The sequence below is a fragment of the Grampus griseus genome (genome assembly GCF_964374135.1).
Source record: "Grampus griseus genome assembly, chromosome: 10".
Lineage (NCBI taxonomy): Eukaryota > Metazoa > Chordata > Mammalia > Artiodactyla > Delphinidae > Grampus > Grampus griseus.
In genome coordinates this window covers 13,246,860-13,268,104 of record NC_139004.1, presented here as the reverse complement: position 1 = coordinate 13,268,104, position 21,245 = coordinate 13,246,860, and the positions used below count along the sequence as shown (strand labels likewise).

At 41.0% G+C, this 21,245-nt stretch overlaps 1 protein-coding gene across 1 annotated transcript; it reads right to left on the bottom strand.

The window, feature by feature from the left end:
- Nucleotides 1-8,261: 8,261 nt before the first annotated feature.
- On the bottom strand, nucleotides 8,262-20,948 carry RBM24 (RNA binding motif protein 24). Its single transcript, XM_082662617.1, has 4 exons — nucleotides 20,683-20,948; nucleotides 19,443-19,566; nucleotides 17,937-17,991; nucleotides 8,262-11,197 (listed from the first exon to the last, which is right to left on the bottom strand). Exons 1-4 carry the CDS (start codon nucleotides 20,848-20,850, stop codon nucleotides 10,834-10,836), a joined length of 711 nt encoding a protein of 236 aa, XP_082518743.1. The 5' UTR covers nucleotides 20,851-20,948; the 3' UTR covers nucleotides 8,262-10,833.
- Between the last annotated feature and the right edge of the window lie 297 nt (nucleotides 20,949-21,245).

The window sequence follows — 21,245 nt, the reverse complement described above, 5'->3', positions numbered from 1 at the left end:
ATTGAGAAGACAGTCAAAATGAGTAAATCCAGTTCGAATGGACCTTGCTTGTTGATTTTCCCCTCATCTCAAGAACCTGTACTTAATTAGGTATACAAAAAGTTCCCATTTACTTCAAAGCATAGTGGGTATGTATTTCTGTACAAGCAAGAGATTTACCTTTGATATTGGTTGATATCATTCTTTGGAATAATACTCTTAATAGCATACTAGCAACACAACGATAGCTTAACAGATTTGTTCAAATTTCCGAGGTTAATATAGAAGAGAGTAATATTGGCCAACCCCACAGAGAACCAGGGGATTACCCAGGACATCTTACTTTTGGAGCATTCCTTGAGTGGGAATAAATGAGTGACAGCTGCTGAGCCAGATGCTCCTAGCTGTGCCTAGCAGTGTGGCATCCCCAAAGTTTTCAGAGGTCCTCAAGCCCTTATTACATAATTTATTTTAAAAGACCCTCAAACTAAAATTATATTTTTTCTCTTAATCACTCAGAATGCATCATGTTAAGAAAATCTGGTAACCCCACAGAACCACTAAAATTCTCTCAAAAGAATTACCCTGAGGCATGACAATCACATTGATTACAAAAGCTTAGCATCAACTACAGGTATTGGTGATAGGCAAGTGAAACCAAAGAGTTTCCAATACGAAGTGAAATTTGTCACCAGCTTGTAGCATTTACCTTTCTGTACACAGTGGGGATGCCAGTAAACATTTTATCCAACCGAGAGGGTGTTACATAAGCTTGGTGAGTCTGCTGCCGCAGAGAATGTGCATTTCTAAGGGGAGAAATCTCTTGTTTTGAACAATTAAGTGCCCTGTGGTTCTCTCTGGCATTTCCTGTGCAAGCCTCTTAAGTGTCTCATCCTTGCAGAAATGCATGAGTTGATTCATGCAGTGCACAGGTTGTAGGAATGCTGAGATGATTTTTTTTCTTCATAGATTTCAGGGCTAAGTTTGCAAATGCATTTTTATAATGGTTACGTTCCCTCCCCACATCGGTGTGCTGAAATGTCTCACTCTGAGAGAACCGAGAGACAACTACTGTGCCAGAAGTGGCAGCTGGGAAAGATTAAAAAAATATCAGATAAAGGAAGCAAGGGCTGAAAGGTAAGACAGACAGCTGGGAGATTTAAGGGACGCGGCTTCTAAGCAGCTGAAAGAGACAGCAGTCCAGAGCGAGAATGTTTGCAAGATAAGAGTTTTGTGCAATCTGAAGAAATATGCCAAAGATGATAAGAAGTGCAGCTGTTATGAAAGTGTGAATTATCAAGATTCCCGGTATGCCCAGGACATAAAGCAATTCCACATGTGTGCTTGAGGGGCAAGCACAGGGACTTCTTTCACTGGTCAGTCTCACTCCTTAGACTCCAAGTGAAGACCCTGCGTGTACCTCCCATTCAGCCCTTCCCAAGCTGCTATGGCTCCTGTCTCCCGTGCTATTTCTTCTTCAAGTTCTCCTTTCCTCCTTAATCTTTTCTTAACTGGCATTGAGACAGTCAAGCTCCCTACTCAAGCTCATTCACGGCAGATGACTTGAATCACACACCTTTAATAACTATACCCTACATTTAAATCCCATGTTATTATTATTAAGATTGGCATTATTAAAAGTTTATAATTATTTGGCACTCTTTGACATATACTCATTCAATTTTATATTTTACTACAATAATAAATCACAGTATAACACTTTTCCCAAAACAGCGTAAGTGGAAAGAGGTCAAGATGACCAAATAGTCGTTATAACCCTTAGTACTGTGACTACATAAATGTTAACAACAGAAATTAAATTCAGAAAATGAGCACAGAGGAATTTGTGCTATGCTATCTTTCTGTATATCTTTATATATTTTTAAGCATTTTAATCATGTAAATAACTTGCCTTGGAGTCCTTAAATTTGCTTTTGAAGGGTCTATAGAATTGAAATCATGTTTGTTAAACTTGCCTTAGAATTTCTGAGACAATTCCTAGTGACACAGAAAGAGACTGCTAAAATAATCCAGTGGCAGTTAGTCTTTGGCATCATCCAGACCTGGGTTTCAACTTACAGTTCTACCACCTTCAGTTATGACTTTAGGCAAACTACATTAGCCTCCACGTCAAGTGAAGATAATAATGCCAAGTCTATAGTGAGGCTGTGAGGATTTAAGATAATGTATGCAGTTACTTACAATTGCCAAGATATGGAAGCAACCTAAGTGGCCATCAACAGGGGAATGGATAAAGAAGATGATATATATATACAATGGAATGCTACTCAGCCATAAAAAAGAATGAAATAATGCCAACATGGATGGACTTGGAGGGCATTATGCTAAGTGAAATAAATCAGCGAAAGACAAATACTGTGTGATATCACTTATACCTGGGATCTAAAAAAAATACAACAAACTAGTGAGTAAAACAGAAAAGAAGCAGATACACAGATAAGAGAACAAACTAGTGGGTACCAGTGGGGAGAGGGAAGAGGGGAAAGGCAAGATAGGGGTAGGAGAGTAAGAGGTACAAACTATTCTGTATAAAATCGATACAAGCGTTTATTGTACAACATGGGGAATAATGCCAATATTTTATAATAGCTATAAATGGAGTAAAACCTTTAAAAATTGTGAATCATTATATTGTACATCTGTAACATATAATATTGTATGGCAACTATACTTCAATTAAAAGAAGAAAAGAAAAAAAATAATGTATGCAGTGTCTGGCGTAAGTGGATGCCCAGTAAACAGTAGCCAAAAATCTAGACATTTAAAGAAGTGTACAATGGTAATAAACAGAAAAGTGTTCAGTTTGATGTTGACTATTATCAGTATTCCTTTTCTGATACAGATCTATCAGTATTTCTTTTCTGACACAGAATGACTCTTTGAAAGTGACAGCAGGGGCTGCAGGGAAAGCACCAATCAAAGGATCTGTGAGGTAAGATTGTGTGTGTGTGTGTGTGTGTGTGTGTTAGTTTCTGCTTTATAACAAAGTGAATCAAAGCTATACGTATACATATATCCCCATATCCCTTCCCTCTTGTGTCTCCCTCCCACCCTCCCTATCGCACCCCGCTAGGTGGTCACAAAGCACCGAGCTGATCTCCCTGTGCTATGAGGCTGCTTCCCACTAGCTATCTACCTTGGTAGTGTATATATGTCCATGCCACTGCCTCACTTCGTCCCAGCTCATCCTTCCCCCTCCCCATGTCCTCAAGTCCATTCTCTACGTCTGCATCTTTATTCCTGTCCTGCCTCTAGGTTCACCTTTTTTTTTTTTAGGTTCCACATATATGTGTTAGCATACAGTATTTGTTTTTCTCTTTCTGACTTACTTCACTCTGTATGACAGACTCTGGGTCCATCCACCTCACTACAAATAACTCAGTTTCGTTTCTTTTTATGGCTGAGTAATATTCCATTGTATATATGTGCCACATCTTCGTTATCCATTCATCTGTTGATGGACACTTAGGTTGCTTCCATGTACTGGCTATTGTAAATAGAGCTGCAATGAACATTGTGGTACATGACTCTTTTTGAATTATGTTTTTCTCAGGGTATATGCCCAGCAGTGGGATTGCTGGGTCATATGGTAGTTCTAGTTTTAGTTTTTCAAGGAACTTCCATACTGTTCTCCATAGTGGCTGTATCAATTTACATTCCCACCGACAGTGCAAAAGGGTTCCCTTTTCTCCACACCCTCTCCAGCATTTATTGTTTGTAGGTGTTTTGATGATGGCCATTCTGACTGGTGTGAGGTGATACCTCATTGTAGTTTTGATTTGCATTTCTCTAATGATTAATGATGTTGAGCATTCTTTCATGTGTCTGTTGGCAGTCTGTATATCTTCTTTGGAGAAATGTCTATTTAGGTCTTCTGCCCATTTTTGGATTGGGTTGTTTTTTTGATATTGAGCTGCACGAGCTGCTTGTAAATTTTGGAGATTAATCCTTTGTTAGTTGCTTCATTTGGAAATACTTTCTCCCATTCTGAGGGCCGTCTTTTCGTCATTTATGGTTTCCTTTGCTGTGCAAAAGCTTTTAAGTTTCACTAAGTCCCATTTGTTTATTTTTATTTTCATTTCTCTAGGAGGTGGGTCAAAAAGGATCTTGCTGTGATTTATGTCATAGAGTGTTCTGCCTATGTTTTCCTCTAAGAGTTTCATAGTGTCTGGCCTGACATTTAGGTCTTCAATCCATTTTGAGTTTATTTTTGTGTATGGTGTTAGGGAGTGTTCTAATTTCATTCTTTTACATGTTGCTGTCCAGTCTTCTCAGCACCACTTATTGAAGAGGCTGTCGTGAGGTAAGATTTTGTACTTAAAATCTCCCTCTGAGAATTCAGAGGGGGATTCAGACACTTGCTTCAGCTTCCCACTTGGCCAGTTCCACTCTCCCAGTGTATTACCTTTCCATCGGGCATTGGTTTATGCCAAGCACATTGTTGATCACGATCAATGATAAGCATACGGAGTGTTTTTATTTAATTAATTAATTAATTTAATTGAGGTATAGTTGATTGCAATATTGTATGTTTCACCTGTATAACACAGTGTTTCACAATTTTAAAAGATTCTACTCCATTTATAGTTACTATAAAATATTGGCTGTATTTCCTGTGCTGGGCAGTATATCCTGTAGCTTATTTATTTTATACATAGTAGTTTGTACCCCTTAAACGATTATTCCTATGTTGCCCCTCCCCCTTCCCCTCTCCCCATCAGTAATAACCACTAGTTTGTTCTCTATGGGGAGTGTTTTAAAAATATTATTGATGAAGTAGCAATAGTGCAGAAAATCGGCATTAAATTTTTTAATATGGTTCCCCACTGATAAGCAGGTACAGAAAGTACAGTTAGATGTCAGGCTAAAGGTCCAAAGAGTGGATTCGGTTGTAATTGGGAATGAATCAAACATGTTCAGAGCAACGCTGAAAGCTTCCTCAGCCCCCTGGAATCTTCTACCCCCATTCTTCTCAGAATTCATACCTACGTGCAGGAATTTTGCCTCCACTAATTCAGTGGTCACTTGCTCATATGTCACAGGAGATTGAGGACAGGTGCTAAGGAACCCAGGGGAAGCGCATAGGGTTCACTAGAAAGAACAGGGTCAGGAAGCAGTGTGTTGAGGTGGTGGGTACAGAGGATGTGTTTTCAGGCCACCCCAACCTGAAATCCCGGTTCTGCACCATGCTGAATTTGTGGCTTTGGGCAGGCTGCTTACTGCTCGATGGGGATACCACTGCTTACCTTATGTTTAATGAGGATTACGTACACGCACCTGGTACACGGTGTGTGGTTAGTGGTGCAGGCCGCTTCCCTCGCATCCCTTTGCAAACTTTCTGTTATTTCTCCAAAGGCCCATCAACGGGAGCGACCAGCATCGCATCGAGGCAGAAGCAGCAAAGCACGTGCAAACACCGATGCGAAGAGCTCACCTTTCTCAGCCACAAATGACCTTTTCATACGTAGAAGGAAAGTATACTGGTTAGCAAGGTAAGTACATTTTCTTTAATCTTCCTCCTCTCTTTTCTGACTCGCTTGTCTGCTTAAAATGGAAAGTGAGGATAGATCAAAGAATTCCACTGTTCCTTATCCCTGGAGGCCCAAGGGCCCTGATGAAGCTCTATCTGATCCTACCAAAGGCACCATAATTGTCTGTTTCTACCAGCTTTCAGTTACAAAAAATATACTCCTTTTTCTTAAACATCTAAACCTTGCAAGCATAGTTCAAAAATTCAGCTGTTGTCCTGTCTTTTACTTAACTAGAAAACTAGATATCTAATTCGTGTCCTTTAAATGACCCCCCACCCTCTCACCCCCAGATGAAGTCTCCTGCCACCCAGCCAGCCCCTCTCCGGCTCTTGCCCACAGCAGCCCCCTTAGCGGCAAGTCCTCACCTCGTGCGATCCAGCCCACGTGACCCCCACTCCTTCATCTCCTCCCCTTTCACTTGTTTTTCAGGGAAGCTTGTTTCTTTTCTTCATTATTTTCTTCTACTTCCTTTGCACATCACTCTTTTCTCAAATTTCAAAATGTACATAAGCAAATGCAGGATGGAAGCGCGTACTCTAAGACTCTCCAAAGGCATCTTCTCTATCTCCTTCGCCTCACCTGAGGCACCTACGGCACAGGTGGCACAGCTAAGAGAGTATTCAGAAAGTAAACAAGTTCATACCTGGTTGGGACACAGTTTATGTTCAGATGAACATAGTTTAAAAATAGAGCTAAACCACAACTTTCTACTTGGCAAAACTATGTTTTTGTATTTCACGCTCATTTTGGAAGTCAGTCTGAGATATCTGTCCTTTTAGGAACACATTATCTGAACTTTTAAATGAAAAGAAATAATGATTGCTACTCAATTCCTGTTATGATGTAATCAGAATGACCTCTAAGTGTGGAAAAATGGAAGACAATGCACAGCCTCCAACTCACTTAAACTATATTGATAGTTTAGTGGTAGCAACTTGAATTTAAAAAATAATTGCATTCATCTTCTGGGAGTCAAGTGACTGGAAAGAAGGGTACTTTCTGAATAAGTTGGTCAAGAATGACCAAATGCTGTGCAATTTTGAGACAGAACTAATTTATGATATCAAAGCTAAAAATCCTTTTTCTTATCTAAAGTTTCTAAAGTGCTTATACATGCATGTATTGTCTGATATCCTTCTCATTTTGATTTACGATTGAGATTTCAAAGTCTGGAATGTAAATGACTTAGCTAAAATCATTACAGAACTTCTAAAATTCAACTCAGAACAAATATCCAAAATGAAACCTCTTCTGTATGAAGTGCTTAAGCAAAACAAAGTAAGAATTTCCATGGAAACAGCCTGGAACTCTTGAAGGAAAAGAGAGGACAAAAGTAAGCATGAAAATGCATTTATTTATTTTTTGGTTCCTCTGTACCTCTGCCCCTGCAAACTTCAGGCTGTCATCTTAATGAACACTTTCAAGCCTCAGAGGGAATTAAGAAGAACAATATTTGACAGGAGTGAGGAAGGAGCTAAATATAGTTCCCCTGTGAGAGAAATATATTCCATAATCTTCTCCTCTCCCCTTCCTTCCCCTGAGCAATCTCTCCATCTTTCAATGTGATTTTTGTGCTGCTCTTGCTGTACAGCAAGTTTAGCTGTGACTTGGTTGGGACAGAACGAAGGTAACATCGTGAGATACTTTTGTCCTCTTTTGGGAGGATCATTTCATACCAGACAACTGCTGAGGTCAATTTCCAAATTAATATTGTATATATTCCCACAGTATAATTTCCATCTGCCTAATAGTTCAGAATTTCTAAAATGCTCTCATATCAGTTAACTCATTTGATCAGTACAGTCTGAGAGGTAAACAAATCAACTATGTTGAGTACTATCAGCTTACACGTTACCAGGACAGAAGGGTTCAAGATCACCCTGCTCGTAAGTAAAGAAACCAGAACTTGGCCAGCAATTTGGATCTCAGACCATTGCCTTCTCCGACTCTACAAATACAACTAACCTCCTGACCAAGGTAGACATTGTGTCATGGGTACTCTCCCCTCTTCATTAGAAATTAAGAACTTTTATTTATTTAAAAAATACATGCTTTAGCATTATAAAGTCAAAATCTCGCCCTCTCTATAACTGCTAATATTGATCAGTAAATACCTCCAAGAAAGGTATAGTCAGGGATCCATGGACTTTTGACTTCCCTGAGTATGGCTATTTCTGACAAGCTTTTCCCAGAACCTATTTTTAATCGATAAATCAAATAATGTTTCATTTTAAAGCTCAGCAATCAATACATGACTTACAGAGGACAAAAGTGACCTTTTGTAAATCTGAAACATTAAATGTTGAACTTGTCTTTTGAAATAATCATTGATGCATTGGCTGAATTAAGTAACTTAGAAAATTATTTTACTGATCCAAGATAATACCTTGGGGTGCAATAAAATCTCTCCCCAGGGATATGGTGGTATCTATTTTCTTTGGAAAATTAAAGGCAGTTAAGGTTGGAGATGATGATGGCTCTAAATAGGATGATAGTTATCATCAAGTACAAAGTCTGGGACCTCCCTGGTGGTCCAGCAGTTTTGATTCCGTGCTTCCAATGCAGCGGACACCAGTTCCATCCCTGGTCAGGGAACTAAGATCCCACATGCCGTGAGGCCAAAAACAAACAAACAAACAAAAATAGAAAGCATGATGGAATCTGTTATTATAACTTTCTGCTGCTTATAATTTTTGAAAACTAATGGAATTCAATAAAAGATATCGTATCATGCATTTGGGAAATATTAAGACCAAGGGACCAACAGACAATCCATTCCATAATTAACATAACATGTATACTTTAAGACAATATGACAGTCATTCATTTGATGTTCTAAGACACACATTATTAGATATGGACACATCATTGTGGACAAAAATTAAAAAATAGAAACATTCCAAGAGGTGACTTCCTCTTTGGTTAGCTTTCACTATAGGGCATTACAACAAGTGCTACCAGTAATCATTTATCTAGATAAATAGTAATATATTTGACTGTGCCAAGTAGTTGATATACTTTAATACTTAAATAACCATGTAAGATAGGTAGTACCGTCCAACATGATAGACGAGAAATCAATAAAAACCTCACCCCAAAAGTGAACTACAAAAAGCAACGTGTTCCATTCACATTGCTAGTACCTGGTACAGGCTAGCACCAAAGCTCAGTTTACCTGATCCCAGCATCACTGTGCTACCCCAGCTTCGAGTTGACTGTTCCCCTCTACAGCCCACTCCTTCCAAGCAACCTTCAGGTAACCAAGTATCACTGCCATGAATCGTCCTTTAGGGTTCACTATTGGGGGAGGACCTATATCATTTGCTAAATGTAACGCAGATACTGAGTTAATGAAATTTACTTAAAAGGTATAAAAGCAGGGCATCTGGGAAGCTTTCTGCTCACTGAAAATGTTACCTGTAAATCACAGCCATTAATTCTAGTTAAAAGGAGAAATCATTCCACTTTTACAACAAAATTAGAAACAACCAATGCAACAAAAGTTTTTAAAAATTATATTTAATACAAGTGAATAGATTAGAAGATCTGAAATGTTATAAAGCAATATACACAATGAATAAATAATTTGCACAGGAGAGTCATGTCTACATTACATAACACTGTCTAGTATGGGAATACTTAAAGTAAATCCAGTGATAATGGAGAAAGTCCATAAAAATGCTAACCTGTCTTCCCTTGTATGAAATTGTTCAAGTATAAAAATCCAATACAGTGTAAAATAGTATTCAATTTACTTTAAGAATAAAAATTGCAAGTATTGCAGTTTCAGAAGAAAAATGTAAAGCAGCATTTAAAAACTACATAAACTACATAAGAAGAGTGTTAAACTAATGAAGTACCAATAAATGAGAGCTACACGAGCAAAAATCCGAGAAGGAAGCATGAAACTAGCAATAGGTCCTGTTAAAAATTAAAAAAAAAAACCCTAAAAACTAAAATAAACTAAAATGTGTTAATGTAAGAGTACTCTCTTATACAGTGCACATATGAATTTAAATAAATCCAAGTCAACATCTTTAGTTGAATAGGTTAATATTTAATATGCTACATCTAGACCTACTAAATAATTTATGCCATGAGATGAATACATAATTTTACAGTGTCACATCTAAAGTTCCTTTCTTTAGAGTGCAGCATAGTAAAACTTAAAAATAAATATCTTAAATAGCATTACTATTAAGGCACAGTATAAACCACATTATCATTAATTGTTGAAGAATTGTAATCTCAGTAACCTTGTTGTCTCATGTACTGTATTCACTAATAAATAGTTTTAAATATGACTCTGAAATAGATACTAAAAAGTGTAAAATTATTTAAAAAGGGAAAAAAATAAATGTCCTTAAGACAGTTCTTAAGGGTTTAGAGTCTGCAAACTTTGCCCGCCTTTAATCATTAAGCCACGAGTCGACACAATAAATAGAAAGAGAAGGCTGTTGTAGTAAAAGCCTGATCCTATTTCAGAATCAGAATTGCTGACACCAGCAGATACAAGTTTCCCAAAATTGAAACAGGATGGGGAGAGGGATTAGAATGTGACAAGCTCATCAAACAAGCACAAGTGATGTGTTCTTTCCAGAACTGTGTGTGTTATTGATTGTCTGTACAGCTGTTGCACCCATTCATTCCACATCACTTGTTTCACAGTCCCACTCATCCACTGGGTAGATGAGAAAATAGCTTTGGTGCCTGTCCACCATTTCACCCACTGCCATGCTCCTAGACTGATTGTTCGATGCCCATTTTTGAGAGTAAGAACATTACCTTCTTGAAAAAGTTCTCTAGGCCGTAGTGACTGCTAAAACTGACAATCAGTGCTTTCACCATTTTTTTAAAAAAATCTGCTTTTAAATGTAATTCAAGCTACATATTGCTCACTCTGTATTCCCTGGTTCAACTGGATTCAAATAGCATTTTCTAACTGGTAAAAGGCAGTTTGCTTCCCTGATACTATAAAAAGAGCAAAAGTAAAAATCCCGTTATAAAAGTGAAGTTCCATTGTTCCTCCTGCCACCGTTTCGTCGCGGCCTTTTACTTACTCAGGCTCTTTGGGATTGACTTCCAAAACTGCGCCCACTCCCCCCCTCATTCTCATCTCTTTCACGTCTAGAACTACTACTGGAGTATTAAAAAAAATAATCATCATAATTCTGCTTCACAATAGCATAGCTTTTTTTTTTTTTTTTAAAGCTGTTAAGTCAATGTTAACTCTTATTAGCTACTGAAAATTGGGAAATCGGGAGGGAAAGAGGAAACAATTCGACTTTGATCAGGTTCTGGCCTATTGCATCCGATCTGTTTGCAGCTGCTGAGGCTGATACTGGCCAAAGGCAGCGGCGGCGGCAGCTGCGGCGGCGGCGGCGGCCGCGGTCCCAGGTGCGGCGGCGGTGATTGGCTGCTGCACCGCGTAGCCGTAGCCCCCGGCCGTGACGTAGCCAGCGGCAGCCGGGGAGGCTGCGTACGGGTACTGGTCGTAGGCGGCGGCGGCGGCGGCCGCTGCGGCGGCCGCCGAGTACTGTGCGTACGCGGCTCCCGTGTAGTCAATGTAAGGTGCGGTGGAGGCGGCCGCTGCGGTCGGCTGGACGTGCGGGATGACCACTCCAGGCTGCACAAAAGCCTGCGGATAGACATAGTGGGCAGGTATCCTGTCGAGAAACGGAAAACAGAGTCAGGCAGGAGTTGCCTCCTGCCTGGAGCATGGCTTCTTCCGAGATCAGACCAAACTCAAATTTAGTGGTTATTATGAGCATAGGGTTGCCACAATATCGACTTGCCAGTCACCTGTGAAAGTACTCTGGCGGGAGCCCAGATCATGGAGTGCCCCAGAAGGAATTCAACAACGAAAATAGGATACCCTCCCTGCCAGAATTTTGATTCAGGATCATTTTGGAACCAAGAAATGGCATGGAGCCAAAGTTTGGAAAAATAAATCAAGTTTCAGGAGGGCCTCGCACAGAGGAGGTATTTAATAAATGCTGAATTGAGTTAAGACTTGAGAAAATTTTGTGGTGAGTTCGTTCAACGAAAACGGTTTAGACAATAGAAAAATTCTTAACCGTGAAACCAGGAATCCAAAGGGAATCTGTGATCGTTCAATTCTATAAGGGTGATGGCCGGTTTCTCAAAAACTACAGTAAATTTCAACAAAAGCCGTATGTTTATTATCATGGCAACCCTACTGGAAATTGCTATGCAGACTCAGCACACATTAATCTCTCTGCAACCTCAGTCACCCTTATTAAAGATAATAATAATGAAAAGAGAAGCAGGCGCCAAAATAAAAAAGGAGTTTAAAAGATCACAAGTGTGGTAAACACAGCAGAATCACACTTCTCAAACGAACTGTAGTGCAGCTCACTCTATCACAAGAGGCTGTTGTGGGAAGCTACAGAAATGCTATTAACATTCATGGCAGTGATTCCCAAAGAGATGTGCAGCACGCTTTTGGTCTTTCTTTCTTTCTTTTTCTCCATTAAATTCATAAAGACACAAGGGTCAATCAAACCTGTTTGACTATCAGGCAACTGAAGGTCAGCCAGCTTGTTTATCTCTATGCAAGACAGACAGAAGGGGTTTTGGGGAAATGATGAGGTTGAGGGAAAAGGTAGGGTCAGGGAAACACAACTAAATATTTCTAAAATTAATATCAACTTAAAAGGATTACATAATAAGAGTAAGGAAACTTTTTTTTTTGAGCATCTACTAAGTCTTGTTTTATCCTCTAACTCAACAGAAATAGATTTATTAGCATATCTGTTTTAAATCTTCCTTACTGGTAGATATTTTATACAAATCAATTCTATTATGGTGTATTATCCTGCAAAAGTTCTAGAAAGTGAAACAAAATTGAGTACCTTCTAAAATGATACATTCAGAGGTCACATACAAGACACACTCCAATGGCCTCACTTAAAAGTTAATTTTGTTAAAAAAAAAAAAAGAAATCACAAGAGGTATTTTAAAAAACCCATGCATCTCAGTTCTCACTCTTGCGATTCATAACTGCCCAGTTAAAACGCTACTGTGAATATCTGATTTATTTTCATCCTTCTTTAGAATAATCTCCATCAAAACCCCCTGTATTTCTAAAAATATGACACCATAATGCCATCTGGTTGTTGCCAAAAGCAGCTTACAAGAAGTACAAGCACAAGTAACAATCTTTGAATTTTAAAGAACTCGAAACAGAAAACTTCATATTTAGATTATGAAAACATAAATTTTGCTTTGCCTTTTCAGAGTTTTACTGAAAGCACTCATTAACCAACATCCATGGAAAAGATGAATTTATCACAGAGGGTAGTGAACTTTGACCCCAATGATAAAAATACACTCAATTTTACTAGACTTGTAGATCTTTCCCAGTGCCAGGAGAAACGACGTCATCAAGTGTTTCTGAGGACACTTAGAGATGTTCTTAATTGCTTGTCAGAAACCAGACTCGTGGTCATGCACACACTCAGAACTTCTCTGCAGGTCAGGTGACTGGCTCGTTCAGAGCGACAGGTGTGGCTTTATGAAACACCGTCCCTGGAGGCCGCCGTGTCCACGATGTGCAGACACGGATAAGAAAGCCTTACTCATGCCAGTTTACATGTGGTGATGGACAGCAGGGGCTGCAGCCGGGCTATTTTTGATCCTGTCATGCGACAAGGGTTTCCAGCGGGTAAAATGTCTTTATAAGGCCAAAGTAAAACATCTATCAGCTCCAAAGGCCAGCCAGTATGAATCTCACTGATACTGAAACATTAACCCCTGTGCTCCCAAAGTTCCAAAGACAACACGACAGCTGCTAGGCTTGTATCTCTAAATAAAGGTGGTAACTGAAAATAAGTTTAGCCTACAAAAAGGCAGGATAAAAGTGTGTGTGTGTGTGTGTGTGTGTGTGTGTGTGTATGAAGAATGCTTTAAATGATACACAGGCAGCGTTGCTTACAGGACTCTTGTCTCTGCGTTTATTTTACATTAATAGTTTTCACTTGAAAATGCCAACCAATGAGTATAAAGTTCCTTAGACTATCAGAAACCTACATGAAGTCTGGCAAGGGTTAGGAAGCTATCTAGCAGGCAAATGAAACCCTAGACTTTTTAAGGCTTAAGGAAAGGAGAATCCAGAAGACCACGGAGAGACTAAAATAGTTCAGAAGGCAGGCAGAATCGAACTAAAGGGTGAGGCGGCACTTCTGAAGCAATTCCTGTATTAGGAGCTCTTTTAATAGCCTGCGGAGCCCATTAAGGCAATTTGGGAATCTCCCTCCTGCTAGAGAGCTACCAACATCCTTTCCCTCAGTGAATCACAGAATGTAAATGCCTAGCAGAAATAAAAGCACCAGAGCAAAGCCGACACTTCGGACAACTTTCAAAGAAAATTTACTACGTTTTCCTTTTCTTCCTATCTCTTCAGGTCCCTCTGGCATCTCTCTGTGACTTTTGACATCCTAAAGGGTTTCCTCTTTCAACCTATCACATAAACTGCTGACACAGGCTGCATCTCATTCACTTGTTTAAAGTAACCTAGGTCCCTAACATCCTACCAAACTAAGTGCAAACTTCTTAAACTTTGGCATGCCAGGCCTTTTATACTTCTGGCTCCAAAATACTTTTTCCAGTATTTCTTCTCACCTTTCCTTGAACCCAGGTCAGCTGGGCGCCTCAATGTTTCCTGGACATACCATACACACCTAGAGCTTCACCTTCGCTCGCGACATCCCTCTGTCAGGGATGCCAATCCTCACTCCATCTCTACCTGTTGAAATCGCAATCCTATCTATCCTAGCTCTACCACTCACCATGTGTAAAGCCTTCAGGAATTTGCTTCACCTTTTTAGTCTCATGTATTTCTCATAAGTGAAATGAACCTAATATTTCCAATCCTAGTATTTCCAACTCTGAATTGCTGTGCATTAAATAAAATTATCTATGTGAAGAGCCTACAGTGAGGAATATATTCATTGCAAGAGTTCCCTATCCTCCATCATAGTTTAAAATCTAGGTCAACTTCTACCTCTTTCATGAAGACTTCCTGGATCCCACCAACCTGATGTCTCTCTGCCTTATCTGAAGCCATATAGACAGCCCTTCTGGGCGCTTCTCAGTTTTCTTACTAGATTATAAGAGAGAGCTGAGTTGTGTCTTTCAGACTACAGCTTGACACAGAGGAAAGAACATGGCTTTGGAGGCCATGATTCGGAACCTAGAACCAGACTCTATCACTTAGTAGTCCCTGAGGGAAGTTAATTAACCTCTCTGCATCTCAATTTTTCACCCATGGAAAGGACATTAACAGTGCCTTCATCAAATAATTACTGTGATAATTAAATTATATAATTTATGTAAATCCCTTATCAGTACCAGGCAAGTAGCAGGTGTTCAGTTAATGTTAATTACTGTCCCTTCTGCTCCACTTAGTGGACAGTATAATACTTATTATGCGTTAACACAACTAGAGTAAAACTTAGCACTTAAAGGAGTACTAAGTGCTAAGGTTAGCACTTGAAGGAGTACTCCTTTAAACTTAGCACTTAAAGGAGTACTAAGTGCTAAGTACCAAGTACTAAGTGCTAAATATTTACTAAGTAAATATTTAAGTGTATTTCAACCTGATCTAAACTAGCCCAGAATTTTCTACTCAAGATCCATAGGCTCTCCTCTCCAACGTTTCAATAAGAAAATGATTCTTTCAAATATAAAATATTTATAAGATATTGTTTAGCAAATCCACAAATTTGTGTACATCTGCCCACTGTGTTACATCAGAAATTCCTTCAGGCCAAGGTTTTTCTCTTTAAAGGCCCAGAGTAATCTGGGGGCCATTTAAAGACCATATAAAAAAATAGTTCCTAGAATTTCAAACAAATCAAGTAAGATTAAAAATTCTCAGGCTTCTTTCCAGGCCTAAAAATAAGAACATGTGGCATTAAATAGAATTTAGGATGACCAGGTGTGAGTTGTTAGGTACAGACTCCGGGAATTAGAGCAGTGTTAAGAATCCCTTAAAAAAGAAAGAGAAGGCTTGCTTGGTCTATTTGGAATGCTATCTATTTCTAATCAAGTTCAAACAATTTATGCAAACAGTAATAATCCCCATCCTTTATAAAGACAGCTAATATTAGAAGGGATGAAAAACCAAAGGTTACTATCAAAATATGCTTCATTTAAAATTTCCATATGACACATCTTATTCTGGTTGTTATTGCCCTCGTGCTACTTTCTTTCTCAAGGATCTATAAGGACTACCACAGCCTGTCCAAATTTCTATTCTAGCTCTCAAGACCCTCCATAAGAGTCTGGTTTCTCCACGCACTGAGTCTTTTCTCCTCTTTGCCTTTGCTGAGCCTCCCCTCATCTTACACCCTTTAGACGTGTCCCTTCTTCCTTTTACCTGTCCAGGACCTACCCACTGGTCCAAGTCTAGCTCCAGTCCTCACAAAGCCTTGTCCAACTCCTCCAACTCACCTATTTTCTTGCTCTTCTGAATTCCTTTTATACTTAAAATAATACCAAGTAATTTAGCAGATAATAGGTCCTAATTCGTTTGTGTTAGTTTGGCTTCCCCAACTAAAGTGCCATCGCCTTATTTTGTACCATCCACTGGCACAGAGAGAACTACTCATATGCTAATACCGGTTGATCAGTTTAGCTGTATTAACAACTGTCTCAAGATTATGCACGTGAGATCATGACTAAGTTCACCATCACTTCTTAAGATGTATGTTCTCGTCCCCAGTTCTACCTTAAACATAGTCGAGACTAATGAGGGGGGATCCACAGAAGTAGTTGGACCCATCAGCCCACTGTTTATCATCAGTATCCGGAATGGTTTGGATGTGGCACTGATAAATCGTTATGGGTATACGAAGGCCCTTTCTAATCATATTGGACAGAAGACTCTTCTACGGCTTCAAAAAAAGTAAGGGTTGTCAGTAAGTGAGATCTCGATATGGTAAAGGGAAGGTTATAAAGAAGGTATTCGTGGAAAGTATAACTTGACTCTTCCGAGTCCAATTATTATTACTTTTTTGGATCTATTCTTGGAGACACATAAGGTAGACATCTGTCTTTGTAGGTAGAATCCAACCTTCCAGGTTACACATGTAGATGTTCAGGTGCTAAGCTAGAGAAGAAACTATTGTCGAGGATGAAACACTTCTAAACAGTTAGAATATTTAAAAAGAGAGTGTAAATCTCTGGCATTAGAGATACAACCATGTTGATCAGGTAGAAAACAGCCAAATCAGACCCTAGGTGTTTGGAATAAATTGAGGTAGGTGGGGATCTCCCACCCATATCGTGTCTGAATGGAAGGGAACTGGGGGAGCTTGGATGAGGAAAGCTGGTAATCACAGAACCCACAGAACACAAATATAAGCAGGCTGTTCACCTGAGTCAGGTCTGAAGGTGAAAGTCAGTGCTACTCTACTCAAAAACCTGGCCAGTGTTAATGAAATCGGATGAGAGTTGTTGAACCTTTACATTAGAAGGCCTAGAAGTGGATATACATTGCCGAAGAAAGAACCCCATTCCCAGAAAAACACCCCAGTAAAACAGAAACTTAGGACATGCAAGCGATGAATCTGTATTCTTACAGAGGGAAATCACACCATTTAGCACTCACTACAAAAATATGGTTAAATGGAAGTCACAGGCTACAGCTTAAAAGCAAGGAATAAAAAGGCCCTTTGCTTCCCATGGCAAAGTCAAAAGTCAACACCCGTCAACACCACCACCAAAACCAAAAACACAAAGAGCCCCTTCCCCGAGGAAAAGAAAACACTTTCACTACAGCTCTTTTCATAAGTAAAAAAGCACACAGTTTAGCTATCAACACCACTTCATGACTGTAATAAATAAAATAAAGCACACGGAGGTCTATTGACTATTGTGAAAAATAAAGCAACAACAGCAACATCCATGCATCGTTAATCACCATCTGAGCTTGTGTGTCTGAGTCTACTGGTTACAGAGTTTAATTCCAAACAGAACTATTCCACCTCTTATCATCGTATCCTTCTGATCAGTTAGCTTAACTGTATACGAGCCCTGTCAGGTTAGAAAGAGATAAATACAATTGAGTCAAGTTGAACAGTAGTAATGGTGTTGGGACACAATCGTCTGGTACACAAGTCATACCTGGTATTTTTGTTTCGTTTTGTTTTGTTAATCATGAGCTCAAATGTGTCTGTTTGGGAGGCTGCATACTTGGTCAGATAACTTGACTCATCTAAAAATGTTTATTTTATCAGCATTCAAAATACACAAACATATATAAATATGTATAACCGGGAACAATCTGTGACATGATGGTCTTATCTGGATATAAAAAAGAGGCAGGTTAACAAATGATATCCATATTGAAACTTAGGAGGGCCTGATTAATTGACTTACCCAAAAGGTCTTTGTATAAGGGCTGGATGAAGCTGTTGAACACCAAAGGCAAAACCTAACAATAAAACATACCACATTCTCTATTTGTGCATGGTTAGGCATTTATTACTTCTACACAAAATGCAATCACACCTTTCACTTAGAAAAGGTAATCATTCTTTTAATACTTTAGAGAAAATAGTATACATATTTTTAAAAGTCATTTTACTAATGTTGTTGTTGATCTAAATAAAAATTTTAATAGGCTACAAGTGGAAACTAAAAATGATCTGCAAAGTTTAGTTGACAGACACAGAATACGACCTTAGAAAATCAGACATAGAGAAAGTTCTTGTGGAATGAAACCAAGAACAATAGGACTCGATAATGAAGTTACATGTCACAAATCTTCCTACAATTCTGAATCATGATCTATAAAAAAGCCTTTTTAATTTGGAACATTCTGGAATGCTTTGGACAATGCTTTGTAAGGTTCTGGATTTTACAGATTATAGTATTAAAAATTCACAAAACAAACTCTTCTTTCTTTTCTGGATAGCGTACACAGACACACACACACACACACACACACACACTGTATTAGACAAATACACGTTTTTCAATGCTCACAAATATTTGCACATGCACTCCCTTTCTTGACAACCTAGTTTCCTAGTAAATCTGTTTGAAGTGTCCACCTCTTTCCAAAATTTCAGATGCACAGACTGAAGAATGAAGAGTACACAACTTACTCAAAATTGCATGCCCAAGAAAAAGATGACATTTGTTCAAGAGTCGATTCACAATTATTTGTGCTCGTGCACAGGGCAGTGTTGTAAACCATTCAAGAGGTCATGTTTTCACATAAACAAAATTCTCTCCCTTTTGGTGACTAATAGCTATGTGACTTTGGAGTAAACCCCTTCTCATCTCTGCATCAGTTTCTTCATCTGTGACATAAGGGTCCTGGAGTGCATGAGATCTCTTCATCCTCTTTCATTACTAATATATTCTGGGACTTTATTTTGAACATTTACCAGCCAGGCACCACCACCCCTATGCTTCTCTTGGCTCAGTGTTCCAGCTGAATTGCCCGCTCTGAACACAGGGCAACGGGTGGCAAAAGGAGAGACAACACTAAGAAGTATAACCAGCTGGAGTTGACACATTTGGCCCATAGCACCCACATGTGAATGATCTACAAGTGGCTAAAAACCAGAAAGTGGAGAGTGAACTATGATTGTATATAGGAAACAGATGAGTCAAGCTCAAGCCTGGGTGTGTGCAAACTGAACTGACCCCCAAGATCTATTTTTTGCCCACAGGTACATTTCAAGTCAGGAAAGGAGTGTTTACAACTCTCATCTACCTTTAATGCCTTGGTAGAATAACCAGCCACAGCTCACCTTTACTAAACATCTACAGATTCTCAGGGAACTAGTGTCTTCCCAATCAGGGATTCATTCTATTCAGAAGTGGGGGGGGGGGTCTCTAGTTGGGGGTGGGGCGTCGAGGGACATTGCTCACCTGGTTGCATGATCCTTGGTTTTGCTCCCAAGTATGCCAGATTCACATTGGCCTTCCTGCCATCAATGATGGGGTTGGGATCCTTGCAGGCTCTTTCGGCAGCAGCCCGGTCAGCCATGGTGACCTTAGCAACATACACACACAGACATACACACAAAGCTCTAAATCAACCCCTGAAGAAACCAACAATCGCACTGGAGAAGTCATTCCTGTTAATAAAACTGAGGGGCGGGGGGTCTTAAACTTTTTCTTTCTTTCTTTTTTTGGGGGGGGGGCTGGAACTTATCCCTTGATCCTCCATCCAAAACAAAACAAAACAAAAGAAGAAAACAGAAAGGAGGAAAGAAAGAAACACCGCCTTCTCACCCCCCAAAGTTCTAAGGGTGCTAGTAGGGCCTAGCAGAGATTTGGAAGCCTGAATTCTGTCTTAGAACTCCTCCAGATTCCCCCTCCGCCGACCATTCCCCAGGTCCCTACCCGGCCTGAGAGGCACTGTTTGCTTTAAAGAAAGACTAGCCTCACATCCGGCCGGTGTTCCCAACCCCGCAAACACTCCCCAGCGACAATAGCTATTGTCCTACGCTGGGGCTCCCGGCTCCTCGGCAAATGAATTTGCTCGCTGAAATCTCCAGGAAGGTTACTATGCTCTCTTTCATTTCGGCAAAGAAAGAGCCAGAGGTTCATCTTTTAAAAGAACTCATCTTTGCAATTAAAAAAGGGGTGGGGAGGGGTGGCATAAGAAGAAAAGCCCCAGACCTCCTGGGGTGTCCCCTCCCTGCCCCAGCCGGAATGCCAGGAAGACACACATATTTTTACAAAGCAACAGCGCGCTTAACGACCAGCCTCCAACCCGGGAGTGCAATTCTTAGGGGCTACGGCCCCTCCCTCCCAGACCTCCGCACCCCCAAATCCGGCAGTCATCACAGTTCTCTCCCTCCACCCCTGCTCCGCCTGTCCCCCGACACCGCAGCGCTCTCGGTCCCCTCGGAACCCCGCGAGGCAGGCGCCGGCCCTCCCTCCCCAGCTCTGCCGCGCGCAAACTTTCAGTTCAGCCGGGAGCGAAGAGGCAGTGCTGGTCACGTCCGCTGGGGTCCTCGCGCGGCCACGCCGAGCCCCTCACTCCCAACTCCGATCCCTCGGGCCAAGCGCCACTCTGTCCCTCCCCGCCCCCGTGGTCCTCTGTTTCCCCGCCGAGCTCTTTATCGCCCCCTCCACCACCATCCCCATCCGCGCAACTTACAAATCCATAGCCCCGGGACTTGCCCGTCTGCCGGTCGGTGATGACCACCGCCTCCTCGATCTCGCCGAAGACCTCGAAGTACTTGCGCAGGCTGGCGTCCGTGGTGTGGTAGGGTAGCCCCCCGACGAAGATCTTGGTGTACGTCGTGTCCTTCTGGGTCGTGTGCATCTTCGCGCCCGCCCCGCGGCTCGGGCTCCGGCTCCGGCTGCGGCTGCGGCTGGGGCAGCGGCTGCGCCTCCTCCTCCGGCTCCGCGTCTCCCGCACTCTTGCGCGGCCGCCGGGGGCTGCGGGCGAGCCCGGGGGCGAGGACGGCGGCGAGGCGGGGGCGAGCGGCCGGGGTCGGCCGAGGGCGCGGGGCGCGCGGCTGCCGAAGTCGCCAGCAGCCCCGGAGACCTGACTTCGCTCTCTCCTCCCGCCCCCCCTGCCGGTCACGGTACAAATTCTCCGGATCGTCTGGGTTAGGCTCCGGTTCTGTAGGATGTGCAAACGGTTTCCACTCACCCGGCGGGGAGGCCAAAGCTGAAAAGGGAGGGTGGTCCTCAAGCGAAGAACTGGGTGCGTTT